Source organism: Lissotriton vulgaris, chromosome 1_1, assembly GCF_964263255.1.
Source record: "Lissotriton vulgaris chromosome 1_1, aLisVul1.2, whole genome shotgun sequence".
NCBI lineage: Eukaryota > Metazoa > Chordata > Amphibia > Caudata > Salamandridae > Lissotriton > Lissotriton vulgaris.
Genome location: NC_141685.1, coordinates 594,878,531 through 594,899,590, shown reverse-complemented (window position 1 = coordinate 594,899,590; position 21,060 = coordinate 594,878,531). Strand labels below are relative to the sequence as shown.

General features: G+C 45.4%; 1 protein-coding gene across 1 annotated transcript in view; it reads right to left on the bottom strand.

The window, feature by feature from the left end:
• Positions 1 to 21,060, bottom strand: part of DNAI3 (dynein axonemal intermediate chain 3) — a 1,122,635-nt gene that overhangs the window by 927,851 nt on the left and 173,724 nt on the right. Inside the window, exon 6 of the mRNA XM_086954055.1 lies at positions 11,827 to 11,973. Coding sequence (XP_086810181.1) covers positions 11,827 to 11,973 — 147 coding nt within the window. The remainder of the gene's footprint in view (positions 1 to 11,826; positions 11,974 to 21,060) is intronic.

Here is a 21,060-nt window from a genome sequence, read left to right as displayed (position 1 = left end):
GTGTTCCTCCATGAACAATGGGTTGAGGAAGTAGGTAAAGCTCCTACTGAGTTGTACCGTATATGTTCCGAATTTGCGAAAGGGACCATTGTGAGTCCTCAGGATGTTGGGAGAGCAGTTGCGACCATATTGTCATTTCGTAGCGATACTCCTTCTGAGCGACTGTTTGAGCCTGATTCGTCAGTTAGGAGAGCAGCGCGTCAATATCCGATGCGTGAGGTTCCTCCAGTTTGGAGACCTAATGACCCAAATGCTCAGCCACCTGTTGTTGCACACTTTCAGCATGTCTGGGTACATGTTCCTTGGAAGCGTGTTGAAGTTTTGGCTATTAAGCAGTCTTTGCCTGATCCGCGCAAAAATCCGGCGGGATATTATAAAGAGCTAACTCAGACTGTGGGTTCATGTATCATGAATTTGGCAGACATAGGTATGTTGTTTGGAAATGTCGTTCCACAGCCTATTTGGGGTACGATTCGTCACACGGATCATGCACAAGAATTGGGCGATACATGGAATAATCTTAGCGCCGCAAATGATAGACGGGTAGGCGGTGCTAAACCTGAAGATATAATTACTGAACTTCCTGGTAGGATAATTAATTAAATGAAGACTTTGATGCCTGAAGTGCGTGTCAATTGGGACAAGTTGTCTGCGTGTAAGCAGAAGAAAGATGAAACGGTGTCCGACTTTTTCACGCGGTTTGAAGAGACCTTTGTAGACCATAGTGGTCAGGACATGGCTACTGAGTATGGCCAGAGATTGTTCGTCGACAAATTCGTACATAATCTGCTTCCTGAGTTGTGTACTAAGTTGAAAGATTCTGAGAGTGCTTGGGCTGATTCCACGTCAGCGCAGATTTTAGCTACTGCTCACTACTATGAAAAAAGGCATAAAGATGAGGTAGAGAAAGCGGATAAGAAGACCAAGGAATTGAAGACTAAAGTTCTTCTACAACAAGCTTATCCACGACGTACTAATAATAAAGGCGATTATCAGCAGAATCAGCAATATTCGAGAAACTCGCAAAGGAACGAGTCTTCTCAACAACGTTTTCCGTATGGGCCTAATCAGTGTGCATATTGCAAAGAAGAGGGCCATTTCAAGAGTAGTTGTCCGGTTTTGTTACAGCGCACGAATGGTGCTTTTGGTGTGAGAGGACGAGGTGCTCAACAAGTGCCTAGAGGTAGAGGTCGTGGACAGAATGTGCGTTCTTTGCCTCCACGAACTCGATGAATAGTTTTGATCAGCCGAATGGTGTATCTGGTAGGACAGCTCAGTACTATACGGACGATTACTACGTCGAAGGTGAGGAAGTGGATGGTAATGATTGCGAGGACAGCCATGGACAAAGAGAGGGAGTTGTTTCAGTTCCAGTAGATCAGAGTAGACCCTATGTTGAAGTGATTGCATCAGGTGTGTCAGAGCCTTTTTTTGTTAGATACTGGTGCTACAAAGAGTTCTATAATGCACTCTAAACTCCCTGGCGCACCTTTGTCTGGCTTTGAGAATGTTTCTGTAGGTTTTTCTTGCGCCCCGGTTACAAATCCGATTTCTACTCCGTTGCCTCTTTCTGTTGGACCTCGTAGATTTGAAGCACCCCTCATTTTGACAACAGGTTGTGGTGAGAACTTGTTGGGATTGGATTTGTTGAAGAGATTGTATGCGACGTTGTATTGTTCTCCGTCAGGAGTACATCTTACGTTGGGTGAGAGAGTGATCTCTCTGATGTATATATCTAAAGATGGATTTCCACCTGAATTGTCTTCTTTACCAGATTCATTGTGGGCTACTGGTCCGAATGATGTAGGCCTTTTGGAGATTCCACCCTATGTTGTGACATTGAAGGCGAATGCTAAGTTACCGCGCATTCCACAGTACTGTATCTCGAGTGATGGTGTGCGAGCACTTTTGGCGATCATTTATGATCTGATAGAAAAGGGTGTGATTGAGGAAACAAGAGGTAATGTGTGCAATAGTCCCGTTTTGCCTGTTCTGAAGAGAACTGATTCTTCCCAGCCTCCTGTATATAGGTTTGTGATCGATCTTCGCGAGGTGAACAAGATTGTAGTTCCGCAATTTCCCGTTGTGCCTGATATCACAGCTTTGTTGACTTTGATCCCGGCTACAGCCACATGGTTTTCGGTGATTGATCTGAAGAATGCTTTCTTCAGCATCCCGATTGCCGTGGAGAGTAGAGATATCTTTGGATTTTCTTTAGGAGGACGAAGCGCGCTCCTCAAGTCTATTGCGAGAGTCCATCGATCTATAGCCAAGCTTTGAAAACACAACTTGATCTGTTGGTTTTACCGGATGGTGCTGCCCTTATTCAATATGTTGACGACTTGCTAGTTGCTGCTGACAATGAAGAGATTTGTAGAGAAGCCACTTTGTCGTTGTTATGCCACTTGTCTGATTTTCATCACAAAGTTTCTCTCTCGAAGTTGCAATATTGTCGACAAGAAGTAACCTACTTAGGTCACCTCTTATCGAAGGAGGTAAGGAAACTGACCCCAGAAAGAATTCAAGCTATTGCGAAAATGAGTGTGCCTACTACACAGAGAGAAGTACGTGCGTTTTTGGGTATTACGTCATACTGTAGACAGTGGATCCCTAATTTTTCTTTGCTATCGAAGCCTTTGATAGCTCTTACTGTTAAGGACACTCCAAATCCTATTCCTTGGACTGACGAATGTCAGAAGAGCTTTTCAGAATTACGCAATGCGTTGTGTTCGGCTCCTGTGTTGGGTATCCCGACTACAGTAAGCCTTTCACATTGTATGTCCATGAGAGAGAGGGATGTGCATTGTCAGTGTTGACTAAACAGTTCAGCGATAAGCAACGTCCATGTGCGTATTTTTCGTCGACTTTAGATGCAGTAGCTAGAGCGTTGCCGAGTTGCTTGAGAGCAACAGCAGCAGCGGCTGTTTCAATTCGACAGTCTGCTGGTTTGGTCATGGACAATACATTGATTGTAATGGTTCCACATGCAGTGGATACCTTGTTGAATCGTACCAAGACACAGTATTTAACTAGTACTCGGTTGTCGGGTTACGAGTTGACCTTGTTAGCAAGTCATGTGCACATTAAAAGATGCAACACGTTGAATCCAGCCACGTTGTTGCCGATTTCAGTTGAGACAGATAATGTTGAAGAACAGCATGATTGTTTCCTTAGGACTGAGGAAGAAACGAAAGGGAGGATAGACCTTAGGGATACTCCTCTTCCAGAGTGTGATGGTACTTTGTGGGTTGATGGTTCGTGTTTTAAGCTTCCGAATGATGATACGACTGCGGCATATGCTGTTACGACTTTGCATACGATTGTTGAATCTGCACGTATCCCACATAATTCAGCGCAAGCAGCAGAGTTGATTGCATTAACAAGAGCATGTGTGTTGGTAAAAGGAAAACGAGTGAATGTGTACACTGACAGTCAGTATGCGTTTGGTGTGGCTCATAGTTTTGGACGTTTGTGGCGTGAACGTGGGTTCTTGACTTCTAATGGAACAAAGATCCAGCATGGGCAGTTGGTGAATGAACTTCTTGAATCACTTACTTTGCCATTACAAGTAGCGATTGTGAAATGCAGTGCCCATAAGAAAGTTACGGATGATGTTGGTCGCGGAAATGCGTTTGCGGATGAAGTTGCCAAGGAAACTGCGAGAAATGTGATGAGCCGAATGTATGTTGCTGGTCCGGCAAGATGGGTTCCAACGAAAAGCATGTGTGAAGATACGATTGAGAGTGTGAAATCCAATCAAGCTGAAGCTACAGAGAAAGAGTTGAATGAATGGAGAGAAAGTAAGGGTAGATTGGATTCGAGTGCTTGTTGGACCGAATTGTCTGAGCATCAAAGATGGTTGTTACCTGACGCGTATGTGCTTCCAGTTGTTACGATGGCTCATGGTATGGCACATATCAGCGTGAAAGGGATTTGCAAGTTGTTGGCTCCGGTCTGGCAGAATGCGGGAATTCCCAAATGTGCAGAGAATTTAGTTAAGAACTGTATGGTGTGTTTGATGTGCAATCCTGGTAAGGAAACTCCAACACCAGCTGGTCATTTTGCTCCTCCTACGTATCCGTTCGAGGCTTTGCAGCTAGATTTCATCCACACGGAGAGGTGCAACAACCTGAAATATGTTTTGGTGGTTGTTTGCTCCTTTTCTAGATGGGTGGAAGCTTATCCTTTAAAAGACAATACTGCCTTGTCCACAGCGAAAGCCCTTATCAAAGAGTTTTTCCCTAGGTTTGGTTTGCCGAGAATTATCTGGAGTGACAATGGGAGTGAATTTGTGGGTCAAGTGATGAAGAGAGTATGCGAGGGATTAGGTATCCGGCAGAAGTTCCACGCTGCAAATCACCCCAATCAGCTGGTTTAGTCGAGTGCTATAATGGCACTTTAAAATTGAAATTGGCCAAAATCCAAGCGAGCTCTGGTTTGCAATGGCCAGATGCTTTGCCTTTAGCGCTTTTGTCCACAAGAATGACTGTGCATTCACGAATGGGTTTGAGTCCGTATGAGGTTGTGTTTGGTCGCCCGGCGAACATTTGGGGCGTACCAAGACCAACAAAGTTCAGTGATTTCGAATACCCTGTGCTACTTGATTACTTGCACGAACTGACGGCTAAACTGCGTGTTTTACATCAACAGGTTTACGATAGCCTGCCACAGGCTTCCAAAGATCCAGGCCACGCCATTGAACCCGGCGCTTGGGTTTTTGTGAAGAACTTTCAGCGGAGCAAGAATGAGCAGCCCCGCTGGACAGGACCGTATCTAGTGCTCCTGTCTACACGTTCTGCAGTTCGAGTGCAAGGCAAGAAAAACTGGATCCACGGCGTACATTGCAAGCGGGCCACATTGCCCTTACCGTACCACCGGTGGGTCCAGGAAGGACTCCCAGACTCTGAAACAGAAACTGTGCCACGATTTTTGCCATTTAGCGATGCCCGTTTGATTGGAACGAACACTGAGAAAGAAAGTGACGATCTTTTGCAAGAAGATGTGCCTCCTTTGAATTGATTGAACACTACTGAGCCTGAACTCCTATTCAAGGAACAGACATTGCCTGGGAAAGATCGTTATAATTTGCGACCAAGAGTCGTGGGACTAATAAAGAATAAATGAAGTTTTTATGATTTTTTCTGTTTACAGGTTAACTCTCCTCCGAGGAACTACTTATTTTTGTTTTTCGAACCGCCATCCGGGTTCAGCTGTAGGGTCGCGGTAGACAAGTCTTTGGAGTGCAAGCCTGAGACACTAGGTCGAAGGTTCTGGTTGGCCTAAGGAAGTTGCCCTGGGTTGACAGAGGCATTCCTTAGCATAGAACACCCTACCAACGCGAGCAGCATATTTAGTTAGGATGGATTTCTTCGAGTTGGAGAGACCTGTAGAAACAATGAGTTTTAAAGGTAAGATACACAAGCTGATCACATGAAAAAGATTTTTAATATTGTGCTTATTTATGCTACTGAGTTTAATGATATTTTTAATTGGTTATGTGACATTCTCTTTTAAAGTGACGTTTATTCCCACTGTGCAACCTACACCTCACCTACTATTTCTTCTCATTCTTTTCACCCTTTGCCTGAACATGAAGTAGTTAGAAGACTGGAATTTGCCAATAATTCCTTTATTCAACTTTTGCACCAACACCAGTTAGTTATGAACACGACGAATTGTTGGATTTGTGGTCTAATGCCCCATACGACCGATAAAGGTATTCCGTACTTGGTTTTGCCTTTCAGCCCTAACGGTTCTATTTGGGCATACAGAACGATGTTCATCTATGCCCATAGTGTCTATCCCCTAAGTTCACCAAAAGACAATCCGAAGAATAGTGCTGTAGCTAGAGGCATAGTCGATATGGTTAAAGGGACTAATGCCGTTGAGACTATTCCGAAAGATGAGAAAGAACCATATAGTGGTTGGGACGTTACTGGATATGGAGTTAGTCTGAGTGTTAACCAGCGAGCGAAAAGTTCTCCACCGATTTGGATAGTGCCCCATCAGGGTCGCTATTGTCTGCAGGGTAATGGCAAAAATCCGAAAGCTCAGCTAGGGAAGAGTGTCTGTACTGACACCTACGTATTTACGTCTCAGACTTCCCAAGCATTTCTAGCCGCTAAGGGTACTTATTTTGTTTGCTATGACAAAGCGTATACATGGTTGCCCCCTGATTTTTCGGGCACATGTTTTGTTTCCTTTCTGTTTCCTCCCACCTTTACAGCTGCGGCAGATTACCATAAGACGAGAGTTGCTAGAGGTGTCTTCAGTCAGGAAGACACTGCAGGGCAAGAGTTGGGAGATTTCTTTAAGGGTTTTCTGCCGTTCTGGGGACCGATGGCTAACAGCAGGAACATTCGCCAGTTGACAAGAGTGGTTGAGTCCACCATAGTCGGAACTGCTGGTGCCCTTAGTAACTTGACTGCTGAGCTCCAGTCGGATAGACTTATGACACTTCAGAATAGGGTTGCTCTTGATGTCATACTTGCAGACCGAGGTGGAGTATGTAAACTGATTCAATCGAGCTGCGGCGTTTTCATTCCAGACAACGCTCCGTCAGTCTTCCAGGCCATTTCCAAATTACATAAGATCTCCGATTCTGTCCATATGGACAAAGGAGATTGGTCGTTAATGGGATGGTTATGGGGATTGATATCCACTTGGGGATGGAAGATTCTGATGGTCATTGGGATGATCTTAGCTATCCTTTTCCTGTTCTGTCTCTGTGTACAGTGTGCTCCTGCTATTTGTGGCCTTTGTGCTACTTCGTGTGAAAGGAGAGGAGACCTGTCCAGAGAGAGGTACTAAGTACTAGGATGATGCTACAGCAACATATCGATGATCTGATGATGATAGACCTAGATTCAGATTGACATAGGTTTGGGTTTATTGCCTATCTAAGGGCAAAAGGAGGGTCTGCAGTTCCGTAGTTTGAGGGTCTGAGGTTCGGTGGTTCCGAACCCGTTCAATAAAGGTCGTCAGAAATAGACGATTTTGGTGTCAGTGGACCGCAAATCACGAGTGCGGTGTGTACGAGTGTTTTCGCATTAATCGATCAATGAGAACACCACGTATTCAGGGATTTCGTTTGAACCTTCGGGTTCCATTTTGTGAACGGCAGCCACTTTGTGTGGTTGCCCTCACATAGGCCGATGATTGCGGCCAAGCGAGTCCTTGGGACACGTACACCTTAGCTGACTTCTGTGTGACCTGGCCGAACTGACTCCCTTGCCCGAGGCTGACCTCGCTGAGCCTGTTCCTTGTTAAGCAGCTGGTCAGATAAAGATCAAAGATCAGGACATGCTGAATTTACAGTACACTGCACCCACCTTCCTATCTTGCTTCCAATCTGTTTCTGCTCCTTCCTTTACGACATAATCACTGATTTGGGTTAAGGTTTTATGATGGGTTTGTCCGGCCTGATTGAACAGGAAAGTTGGAATATGCTTGGTCATTTCTGGTGGGCTGGACACCGGAAAATGGGATTGTCGTCATGCGATACTTTGGAAATGTCACGCTTTGATTGGCTAGTTTGTGTGTAATCGATGCTACTTTGGAATGTGATTTTTGGCATAAAAGACCATGCTCCGCTCTATGAATTTGTGCAGTCTCTAGCGAACCACCCGTGTTGTGCTTCGCAGATCTCTGTTCCTGGTTGCAGCCAATAAACTTTGGTCTTTGACATCATCAAGAAGTGTCCCGTGTCATCGGGCGTTTTCCCTGGCGCCACTGAGTTCTAAAACCCGGTTCTTCACCCTATTTGCTCTTTCAAACGGACGCCATGGGCAGAAAACGCAGGGGCCACCACGGGAGGCCGGATGTCTAGCTACGCCACTGGCCCCTGAGATCGAGTCTGCCCTGGTGTTTTCATCTCATCGGGGTGGGATGAGGTGGCAAATGATCAAGCATGTCACATTACATGAGTGAGCCTATCTTCTCCAATTCTTGGAATTGCCCACCTCTCCGCAGGGATACTACCAGTAAGTAGATAGGAATATACAAACTAGGGCTAGGAAGACAATTCACTATGCATGCTAAGACGATGTCACACCAATTCTGTGTTTTGAGTGTTTCCCAAAAGGCAGGCATTAGCCCAGTGTATTGCCTCTTTCTCTCTCTTCAGTGTTTGGAGTGTAGAACAACCCAAACACTTTAAAACTAACAAAACCTAGATTGGAATATTCATTCTGGAGGGTAAAAGGAGAGGACAAGAGGTGAAGCAAGAGGCTCCTGGAATGAAACTACAGAGCAAAATCTAGGGTGAGAGGAAGTCTCAGCTCAGAAGAAGACGGTAAGGAGAAAAACTAATAGTGATGGGCTTAACAAGAGGTAGTGAAAAATGGAGAGTCAGAAAAATATTATCCTCAGTTAGGGAGAAAGGAGAAATAGTTAATTTACAAAGAATATGACAGGTGAGTTTTCATATCATTAGAAAGTCAGAAAATCTAATTATTACAGGTAGGGCATTCCATAATGGAGAATATGCATTTGAGAAAGTTTGGGTAGCCGCTTTGCATGTGTTGAATTGATTTAGTGTCCAGGTTATTGTTATACATGACTCTTAGGTAAGAATAATAGCAGAATTAAAAAATTTAGGTCGATTGAGAGTACTGCAGTCTAAGTAAAGTATGTCAATTTCAACTTAACTTTGGATTTTAAAAGGATCTAGAAATACGTCTTAGGGGAAAGGTAACTGCTGCCTAAATGGGCAGTAGGAAAAAAGCAGAAGTAGCAACCAAAATAGTTTCCAGAATCCCTTTTTGGAGAGAACAAAGTACTGTACAGCCTGACGAAAGCCAGTTGGCTGGGCGAAAGATGTAGACTAGTCGTACCTTTAGATGCTACATGTTCAGCATGCATAGTAATTTAAGCTCATTATCCAGTAGAGAGGTTTCCGATGTGCCATTCATCATGCTAATAAACGCTAAGTTTAGAATCATGTGGTACCTTAATAGGATGTACTCTATTTTCTCTGACCTCTTTGAATTCATTTTCAGAAGTTTAAAGCCAATCAAGCTAGCACAGATTTTTAACACATGGATACGTTTCATATAGGACATCTTAAAGTAGATCTGAGTGTCATTTGCTTATTGATAGACAGACATGCCTCGCTTCCTAATCATGATCTTTATTTTTTTTTTTAGTTCAAAATTATTTTATTGACATTTTTATTTTTTTACAAGTATAATACAATACAGTAAAGTAGTGACGCGGGGGCAGGACAGACGATCTCAATGCACATTTATGTATATCGACATTGGCATTAATGACAATTGGCATTGCTTAATGATTGCTTGGCAGGTGGTTGTTGCCCCTCAGTACTGTTGGCAGAGAGAGAGAGAGAGAGAGAGAGAGAGAAAGAAGAAGAAGAGAAGAAATGTGGGGTAGTATACCAGTGGAGTGATGTTGGTCTACGGGGGTTTGTGTGTTCCAAGGTGTGAGTCTAGGGCGGCCCACATTTCCCCTTTGGCTGTGTGGTTCGCTGAGTGTTTTGCGGTGATGTTGTCTGCGCCTCTCAGGAAGGTTACCCAGTTGAACCACCTCTTAAATGTTGCTTTGCTAGTGTTCTTCCAGTTCGCTAGTAATGTCTTGACAGCTGCTGTGAGCAGAAGGTCCACTAGTTCCCTACCCTCCTTGGATTTTAGGTCAGGGGCTAGAAAAGCTGTGGCTATTCCTCCATCATCAAGCAAAACCTAAACAAGATAGGCCACCAAACAGCTCATCTATACAGACTCATATGCCCACTCACGTCAACAATAAACACCAAAACCATGTCCTTCTGGGAAACAAGACACAACAGGACCTTCAGCGAGGAGGAGAAATCCAAGCTCTGGGTCTCAGCGTCCAAGAATAAAGTATCCCCTCAACTAGCGCAAACAAAGTTCTGGCTACTGCACAGAATGTTCTGGACGACAGCCCGACTAGCTGCAGTAGGCGCCACAGAATCCGACAAATGCTGGAACTGCCATAAAGAGAAAGGGGATCTGAAACACATCATATACGAATGCTCCAAGGTCAAGGTCTTTTGGAGCAAAGTGTATAACTTCATTAACACGATAGTGGGAGGGAACATACAACGAGGCCTAGAAGGGCTAATCATGATCTTTAGATGTTACATACGGAGATTGGACAAAATAGGTCAAAGCTTCGACTCCTGGGGAACAGTGAGCACAATACAGGCTGTCATATTGGTGCAGCTTCCCATACAGAATAATTGCTTAAGAAAAGAGGTGAAGCATTTCAGCACCTCTATACCAAAGCACATGTAAGTTTCATAAATCTGAAAGAGCCACAGATGGTCAAGTTTATCAACTGGTACGGATAAGTATTGAAAGACAAGCAGGCCAGGGTTAAACTATCCAGCACACAGTGACTATCGTTTAGGATTTTTAGTGCTGCTGTTACAGGTTTGCAACTTATAAGGAATCCAGATTGGTGTGGGGTAAACAGTTTATTTTCATCATTGTAAGTAGTTAGCCGCAAGTCATCACATTTCTTGAGTACAATGCCCATCTAAGGTAGTTATGTGGCAGCTTGATATTAGGCACTAGAGTTTTTCTCCTTGCAGTAATTGTTTTCTGCAAAAAAGTAACATTACCAATCTTTAGGGCATTCGAGAATACCCTGGAACAGGACAAAGTCTGTTTGCATATTGCTGGTCTTTCTGTAGAGTGGACTATTGGGCAAAAACTGATCAACAGAAGGTGACTCTGAGTAAACACCAGTGGCAGAGAATAATTCAAGCACTCAACCCATCATGAGGGCATGGCCAAGGAGAAAGATGACTGTGGTCAGGAAGATCATCAGCTCCTGGACCGGCGACTAGATATAAAAGATATCCTAAAGAGCAGTCAAACAAACAAACAAAATGTCGCTACAGCGCCCCATGATCTGCTAAGGTGGAGTTAGACTCTGAAGACATCAGATGATGATTAAAGCGGAGATTTTGCAGCCGATTGAGGCCCAGTGTTTAATGGGAGCACACAGCCAAAATGGCCCTGGCTAGCACCTGTAAGTGAAGGAGCGCCGGGCGATGCCTGGGCTTGGAAAACCCTTCCTCCATTCACCTACCACAGCAAAGGGTGCAAATGACATCATAGGGTCTTTGGATGTGGGGCCAGAGAGCAGCTGTTCCATAGACCTGAGCATGGAGGATCAACGTGGGTCCATGATGATGAATAGTGATAGCACGCAGCAGCAAAGAGCAGGCCAGAGCCTAAAGAGTAGGGCACTGGGCAGCTGGTGGCACACCTGAAGCTGTTCCCGAGAGGGGTGCAGGTTTAATCAATGCTTGGTGGGTACTGCCCTATCTCCTACGCTGACATTCTTTCCTTCCTCCCCCAGACATCAAGGATGGGAGAGGGTCCGCTAAGGAACTTGTTTCACCAGGATAGTGAGGTATTAGGAACTACTCCTTGGCCATCTTTCATTGTCCACTTTCTTCTCTTGTGCTAATAGGAGGATACATATAACTAATGTCCAGAAGCTATTCTGAAATATAATTTTATTAGTGCATGAAAAAAGACATGAATAAACACTATTTGATGTATCCAACCGAACCAACACTTCCAGAGAGGGGAAGTTTCGTTCACAAAATGGAAATGTTAATATGAAATCAAAATATCATGCTGCACTATAAAGTATTCAGACAAGAAGGTGCAAGGGCCTCAGGGTATTTTTAAAGGGGAGAGACATGGTTTGGTGAAACTGATAAAAAATAAGCATGCAGTTTTTTCCACTTGCATACTATTGCTTGATTAAATATGTTAATATTGTTTTCTCGTGTTTGAATGTGTAATTGACAAACGTACTGTTCATGCCCACCTTGGCTGGAGCTTGTATCACTCTTTCTGCTTCAATTTCAGCTTCACTGCCCAGTGAAACCCAAGCTTTAGAGACCGGAGGTCTATAAACAAATTCGTCCTCTATCGTTTCCTCTGTTTCTTGTTCAACCTCCTGATCCTGTGGGGGCTTTAAAGAGATCCATATTTATTTTTACTGTAAAATAATAATGACAAAACAGTTAACTCTTAGTCGCACAAATCTGCAACATTTTAGCTCAAAGAATATAAAATCTAAACAAGCATGCAGTGGCAAAGTCATTAGATCTGGCTTTGATTGGTAAATTGTTGGTACCAGTATGGCAACCGAGTGTGTTGCTCTGAGCTGTCTTAGAAAAAAAAAACTAATGATGCAACCCCTAGAGCAATGACGATCTGGAAGTTGTGAGCAGCCCTCCTTTATTGAACATACAGCAATGGCAGAATTAAACATCACTACCTAAGAAGAGGGTAATAAAAACGAGTCAGAGGAATGCGTATGTTTTGGAAGTTGGAACCATAAATGGCATAAACAACAAACATTCTATGGTAGATACTTTTGACGATGGACTAATATATTTAGTGCACTTATAAAAAAAGCCTGTGGGAAAGCAAGTCTTTATACTCTGTGATAAAAAAAAAGCTGGTGATACAATAATGTGATATATTGACGGGAACGTACAACAGATGAACTTTGCAAGGGTGACTGGTAAATGTCCTTAGCCTGGTGTAAAGACAAGTAGTGCTGCATTTGCTGAACAAACACTCCACGAACCAGCAATACATTTTTTATCACATATCAGTATAGTAAATACATCAAGAAACTCACAACCGCGCTCAATTACAAGGCACAGGACAGCTTGCTTCATCAGTCTAACAAAAGAACTACTTGAGCCCTCCAACCAGTGGGAGCACAAGTGAGACAATGTAATCATTGAAGACATGTTATGGCCTTGATGGACATCCTATTCAAACAATGAGAATCATTTAAAACCCTTCAAAGTCAGTAGCCGAAAAGGCATGGCCATAACCCTACTCTCTCTGCACCGATGTTGCATGTACTTTTAAAATATATTAGTAACATGGGGTCTCCCAGACAGATAGAGCTGTCTGCAGCATGACCTGAAAGTAGTTTTTGAACAAATAATTATGTTCAAGCTCCTCAAAATACAGCACTTTAAGAATATGAGCCAGATCTGTTTAAGGCCCATTCTACAGTACAAATAGCTCTATTTTTTCATACTCCTACAAAGCAAGGGGAGGAATAAAACAAACTGACCATAGTATATACTAAAGAATACGGAAAAAGTGGTGGATGGAATGCTTGAATTATTCTCTGCCACTGTTAATTACTCAGGTTGCATCCTCGTCCTTCATCATTTTGCACATCGTGCCACCTCAGTTTGGACCCAGCCAATTGCAAATCAGTCTTGACCCTGCTCCAATGGGAACAGTCCTGTCTGAACTACAGGTCATTTCCTACCTGAACCATAACACAAACAACCCAGAAGAATAAGTTACTTACCTGTAATTTTAGTTCTCTTCCAGGGGTATACTCATCAAAGTCATAAGCACTGAATAATCCTGCCCACGTGCGGGACCCCGGAGCAATAGCCAATAATATGCATAAATTTACATATATATATATACATAAATATCCATATATATAGATAATGTTCATATACATATACATATGCAGCCGGAAAACACAATATTAGGCTCCAAAACTGCCATCATTGCATGTAAATCTTTTACATTTGGCAAAATAAAGACATAGAAGTCACCATATATGATAGATGTAAAGAAGAAAACTGCCCTGAGTTTGCTTTGAAACACACAACCTTTATTTTCAAAGGTAAAAAAGGCAGGATTATAGAGGCAGATTTAGCCTAGACAGGCTACATAGAAAACACTTGGAAAAATTGGCACTGTGCCTTTAAGACCTCCAGGAACCCCCAGGCTCCCATCATGCACCACAGGTGACAGTTAGGTCAGTTCTTTTGGATGGCATATAACAGTGTAATCACAGTATGGGTAACAGGTACATATATAGGCCGGGCATTCACCCGGAGAGAAGCGAGGGTTGCTTAGTACTTTGATGAGTATACCCCTGGAAGAGAAATAGGATTACAGGTAACTAACTTAACCTTCTCTTCCACGGGATACTCATCAATAGTCATAAGCACTGAATAGAGTAGCAAGCCCATCCCCACACCCTGCGGAAGAATACCAGCATATCAAACCATTTTACGAACATATATTACCCAAACAAATTTCTCAGGGATAATTGACCAAACTGAGCATCCGCCTGAGTATCAGAATCAAGGCAGTAATGGCATGCAAAAGTATGATCCGAACGCCATGTGGTTGCTTTACAACTTTCTTGAATAGGTACATTCCTATACATTGCTATCGTAGAAGCTTTGCCTCTTTTGTGCCAACTGATAAGATAACATAATACATGACACTATCCATCTAGAAATTGACCTTTTAGAGGCAGGAAAACCAGTGTTTAACAGACCATAATTCACAAACAGTTGGTCAGACTTTCGTACACTTTTATTTTGTCAAGATAGAATTTCAACACTTGTTTTAAATCTAAAGAGTGCAGAGCTCTCTCACCCGAAGTGGCAGGATTGGCAAAGAAAGTAGGAAGAGTTACTGACTGGTTGATGTGAAACTCTGAGACCACCTTAGGAAAGAACCTCAGGTGAGTACATAACACCACTCTATTCACCTGAAAAACGAGATAAGGCTCTGTAGAGCATAAGGCTTGTATCTCGCTTACCCTGCGGGCAGATGTGATTGCCACGAGAAAAGCAGTCTTCCATGAAAGATGCTGAAGGTGTTAAAATATAGTTTGCGACATCAACATTATCGGCGCCATCTTGTCCCTTTTCAGGCTTGTATGTGCGCGTAAGTAGCAGCCATTTTGAATGCCATGGCCTCTCTGCCCACTGCCGATAGCCAGCGCGTCTCTCTCTCCCTCTAACCTCGCAAGCATCCCCCCCGCACGCTGACAGCCCCCGCTCTCACTTGCTTGGGCCATAAACCTCCCCTTCAGCGCAACCCTGCCTTGGAACCACATCCCGTTCCCAGCTAAACACCTCCCCCATCCCTTTCATGATCTCGTATCCTTTGATAAACCCCCTTTCCTCTGTGCCCGATTGTCCGGCTCGTTCCCAGGCCACCACCTGGCCCTGCGGATGCAGTTTTTTGCCCCTATACAGTAGGAAGCTGCCCTCTTCAAAGGATCCGCAACTGATCAAAGCCCCCACCCCATGAGATCCGATCAGCCGCACACATTCCGGGAATCGGAGGAATGTCCAGCTGCGCGACCGTCATCACCTGTTGAGACCGGGGTGGGGAGTTCTACTGTAAATGTGTGTGGGAACGGGCATGAAGCGGGGATTCCGAGGATGTCTTTCCGTACATCAAAGTATTTGCAAGAATGTGCCACATGTAATAAACTGCAATAAAGACCATAAACCTGTGTATAAGAGGCCAGGCCTCAGAGATGCGGTTAGAGCACCTCAAGAAGATACCCTGTTGTCTGATTTGACGTGTTCTGCTCCGTCTGAATAAACTCCTGTTTCCTGCCTTCCAGTCTCCAGCGCCTGCCTCTTTGTTTGATAGATTCGAGTGGTATGAGAGGTGGTTAACGCCGGGCAATACTTAAAGGTTCTTGGTCGACATCGGCCCTACCTTTTTCTACAATTGGCGTCCCAAACGTGGGGCCCATCAGTGACACGTGGATCCAGTGGGAGAGGTCCTGACGACAGAGTGAACCACTGCAACGATCGGGAGAGCTCCTGCCCGATAGACCCTCGTCTGGCAGCCGATCATCCGAACTTCACCGGTTCCGAGCAGACCTCTCTCGAGTGATCTACGGTCCTGACTGGGAACCATCAGGAGTGCCGCGACGGTTACGGAGAATAGAGGATGATCGGGCGCTGGATGCGGAAGACGAGAAACTGTCCATGCGGTCCGGGTAAGGTCGTGTAACACGACACATTGCGAAACGATTGTTTGACTGTTTGGAAAATACTAGTATTACTCTTCGATTGTTTGTTCTTTTGAGATATTCTCTGTCTGCAAATGGGGAAGAATAGAAATATTCTCTCTTCCTTTGCAGATAGTGAAGGGTAGGTAACGCGGACTTTTGTCCCCCATTGTAATCTGTCGTGCCTATTTTTCTCCCCACTGATTGATTGATTGTCCGAACATTGACTGTTCGAAGTTGGTTCTTTTGAGATATTCTCTGTTTGCAAATAACGTAGAATAGAAATATTCTGTCTAGTCTTTGCAAGTAGTGAAGGATAGGTAGTGCGGACCTTCGTCCCCTGTTGTAATCTGTCATGCCTATCTTCTCCCCACTGATTGGTAGTTGGTTCAACCCGGACCGCTTATTAGAGATGAACCATCCAGCTCCACTGGAAGGCACCCCTAATAAGGATATGTTCATGAAGCATGGAATAATCGCTATAGCAAGCTATGGCACAAATATACAAGAAAGGATCAGGGAAGTCAGTGGCCACTGATAAGATCCTTCGATGATGATAAAATGAACGTGCTGGAAACAGCCCTTCGTAACAATAAAACAACGCCCACTATGCTTGATAGTCTCGGCATGTGGTGCAAAGAAACAGAACAACGCAAAAAGAGAAACGAAGTCAGATTAGAGAAAGAACTACGAAAAGCAGCTCACCTAACTGCCAGAAAGTTAGAGGAAGAGATAAAGGAGAGAGAGAAAGCCAAACAGAAGCAAGAGTCCGAAATATCGAGTCAGTGTCCTGTCAGAACACCCTCTACGCTCTACCCCGAGTTACCCTTGAAACAGCGAGCGAACGATGATCTATTACTGGGTCCTCCAATCATCTACATGCCCCCTCCATATGCCCCTTCTCGACCCTTAGTACAGCATCCGCAGCCCCCAAGCACAGATGAGAATAGTACCAGGGCCTCGGTCCTCATGGCCTCCGCGCCGGCCGAACCCCTTGTACTCGATACAACTCAAGCAGCAGTATTAGACAAACCTGAGGCCCAAAAGAAAGATTCCACTAGAATAAACAGGCTGAGCAAGGATGAGCGAGCAGGGATCGACAAGATAGTAAAGACCCTAGTGGAACGGAAGGAGAGTGAGGAGTACGTAATGGATATGTACAACTCATATGCTGAGAGCCACAGACGACACTTTGTTGTGCGATTTTGTTACCATACCCTAAATGCTTATGAGGACCGATATCGAGACAAAGGTCCCGAGAGCCTAACGACTTTATATAGAAAGGTCGACATCGGGGATGAGGGCGAATGTGATGTGACGGACCTCCTCACGTGTACGCTTGAAGTTTTCCGCCACCTCACTGAACAGGGGTTGGAAGCTAAACCTGCGGCTCCTGTAGCGACCGAACCTCGAATAGAACAAGCTAGTGCCATGATGCCTATAAGGGAGGCCGCTCCCTACTGGGTTCCCCCACGAGGTCTGGGAACGCACGATTATGTTAACCATCAAGATGCGAAAGGGAGGGTAGTTTATAACTGGGTCTACCAACCATGGGATCGGCAAGATATTCTGACGTTTCGAAAATCTCTGCCCGATTTACGGAAAAACCCCACTGCCTTTTACACTGAACTAGGTACAGCCTTAGGTTCAACAATTATGACCCTAGCTGACATCGATGTGTTTTTCGGGTTATGTCTGCCAGCTGATGTGTGGAAGCAAATCCAGAAAGTCGACCACCTTGAGCTGTTCGGACATACCTGGTTACAACTCGATGGCATAGATAGACAACGAGAGCCTGGACAGAAACCTTTGAAATCCATTTTAGAACTCCCAGACAAAATTGTACAGAAACTGAAAACCCTGATCCCAGAAAAGAAGGTGGACTGGTCGATAGTGACTGCCTGCCGCCAGAAACCCCAGGAAGACGTGTCAGAATACTTCTCCCGGTTCGAAACAGTGTCTTCCGATTACAGCGGCCAGGACATGACCACTGCAACCGGACATCATCTGTTTGTCCAGAACTATGTTAAAGGTCTGTCGCAGGAGGTCTCTCAGAAACTACAGGCTAGCGAGAGTAGTTGGGCGGCCTCCAAACCCGCGGCTATCCTCCAGATGGCCCAGTATTATGAGCATCAGAAGAATGAAAACGATAGGGCGACAGAGAAAAAGAAAAAGGACTTGAAGGAAAGGGTGATGATCGTACAGTTGAAGGGGGTGACTATAGGACGAGAACAGTACAAGGGAAATTACCAGTCGAATGCTCCTAGAAACCCACCCCCTAAAGACCGTACACCCACACCCTATGTTGGACGTAAAGATATTGATGAGAACCAGTGTGCATTTTGCAAGGGATTCGGCCATTGGAAATCCCAGTGTCCGGTCCTGTTAGAGATGAATAAGAATAGGGACACCAGAGATGTAGCGGGTGGACCAAGAAATAGAGGACAGGGACGAGGGTCCACGAATGACACTAATAACGACAGGCCAGGCATACCGAACACATTTGACCGTCCTCGACAGAACCAGTACCAACAGTCTGACTGCGACGACACTCATGACTTCGCATAGGACTGCCAAGGGCAAGGGAGGGATCCAGTCGAGCTCTATATTGACCAGCAAGGTCCTTGTGTCACCGCTAAGGTCCAGGGTACGAAGTCTCCATTTCTGGTAGACACTGGCGCAACACGTAGTGCGTTATCTAAACAACTGATTCCAAGGGCACCCTTGTCTGGCTCACTTGTAACATCGATAGGTTTCGATGGAACGCCCTCCACTAATCCCTTGTCCACACCGATCTCCTTTGACTTGGAAAATAACACCACAGACACAACGTTTTTGCTCTCATCCGACACCCCTGATGCCATTATGGGACTTGACTTATTGAAACATTTCCGAGCTACCATTAGGTGTTCGCAAGATAGAGTTTGGGTCTTTCTGTACGATAACCCGGCTCTGCTCAGACTTTGTCCCTCCCGACGCATGTTTTCCATCTCTGACGCTGACTCGTCCCTACTTGACACTCTACCTCCATATCTGTGGGCCAAGACTGACTCGGACATAGGACACATGATGATCGACCCAGTGCACGTAACTGTTCGACAGGACGCAATACTCCCAAAACTTTCACAATATCGGATATCGCCCGGGGGCGAGAAGGCATTGGTAAAGATTATCCAGTCCCTGATAGATGCAGGAGTGGTAGAGGAAGTAGTTAGCAATGTTTGCAACAGCCCTATCCTACCCATTATAAAGAAGCAAGGTGAGGGAGCTGAGAAAGCGTACCGCTTCATCATCGACCTACGAGAGGTCAACAAAGTAGTTGTACCTCAGTACCCTGTAGTCTCAGACATCACCACTATTCTGACTCTGATTGCTTCCACTGCTACCACCTTCACTGTCATTGATCTCAAGAACGCTTTCTTCTCTATCCCCATCCACCCAGACAGTCGATACCTCTTCGGCTTCACCCTAAAAGCCCGCTCGTATAGATTCTGTCGAGCACCACAAGGCTACACTGAAAGCCCCAGCATCTATAGCCAGGCCCTCAAAAGACAACTGGACGCAGTCCAGTTACCTGATGGAGTGGTGTTGATACAGTACGTCGATGATATCCTTTTGGCAGCCGACACCACTCCACTTGCAGTCACAGCCACCATCCAACTCCTGCACTTCCTTGCAGAAAATGGCCGCAAGGTCTCCAAAAAGAAGTTGCAATTCTGCCAACCCCAGGTCACTTACCTAGGCCACCTCTTGTCCAAAGACGGGAGAAAGCTTACACCCGATCGAATTCAGACCATTCTAGAAACCCCTGTCCCTTAAACCCAGAAACAAGTCTGCTCCCTGCTAGGCCTCACTTCCTTCTGCCGACAGTGGTTGCCAAATTTCAGCCTCATTGTGAAACCACTGCTTTCCCTGCTGGCTAAAGATGTCCCCTTCCCGCTCCCTTGGACCCCTGAGTGCCAATCCTCCTTCATAGAACTATGAGATGCCCTCTGCTCAGCCCCCGTCCTAGGAACCCCCGATTACACAAAACCCTTCTCCCTCTACACTCACGAAAGGGAGGGATGCGCTTTGTCTATCTTGACTCAGTCCATTGGCCCAAAGCAACGCCCATGCGCCTACTTCTCTGCCACTCTTGACCCCGTAGCCAGAGCTTTGCCTGCCTGCCTTCGAGCTGTAGCTGCCGCTACTATCTCTATCCGACAAAGTGAGGGGATTGTACTCTCGAACTCCCTCACGGTGCTAGTACCCCATGCGGTCGACACCCTCCTGAACCAGACTAAGACGCAACATCTGACTAGTGCACGACTGACTGGGTACGAACTGACTCTGCTTGCACCCCACATCACCCTGAAAAGATGCACCACGCTGAATCTGGCCCGCTTGTTGCCCCTACCTGAGAACGACCCCAATGTGTCCCCTATACATGACTGTGTGACCCTCACGGACGAACAGACTAGGAGTAGGGTTGACCTCAGAGACACAGCCTTCTCAGACCCTGACGGAGAGCTGTGGGTTGATGGCTCTTGCATCAAACTCCCCGATGGCACCACCTCAGCTGCTTATGCAGTTACCACAGCCCGAACTGTGGTAGAGACAGCCCGCATCACACAACGATCTGCACAGGCAGCAGAACTGATTGCCCTCACACGAGCATGTATCCTAGCAGCAGGAACCACAGCAAACATTTACACCGACAGCCAGTATGCCTTCGGGGTGGTTCACCATTTTGGGCTCCTCTGGAAAGAGAGGGGATTCCTGACCTCACACGGCACACCCATCTTACACGGAGATCTAGTCTCTGCTCTGACTGAAGCGGTCCTCCTTCCCAAGCAACTTGCAGTAATCAAATGCCAGGCACACAAAAAGGTGACAGACATCATTGGGCAGGGGAATGCACTGGCCGACACCACTGCCCGAACCACGGCTGAGAACAGGACATCGACACGCATGTATGTGACCAGGTCACAAGCAGAAAAATGGACGGACGCTAGGGAGACTATTAGAGACATCCAAATGGCCAGCTCACCACACAAATTGACTGAATGGGCACGGGTGGGACTGAAAGACGATGAAGGCTGCTGGCGGACAAAAGACACGAACAAATGGTTGCTACCCAATTCATATCTGATCCCCATACTGACCATGGAACACTCTCCTTCACACATAGGATCTGCCCCTTTGACCGAACTTGTCTCCAAAGTTTGGCACAATGACAAGATCGCAGACTCTGCT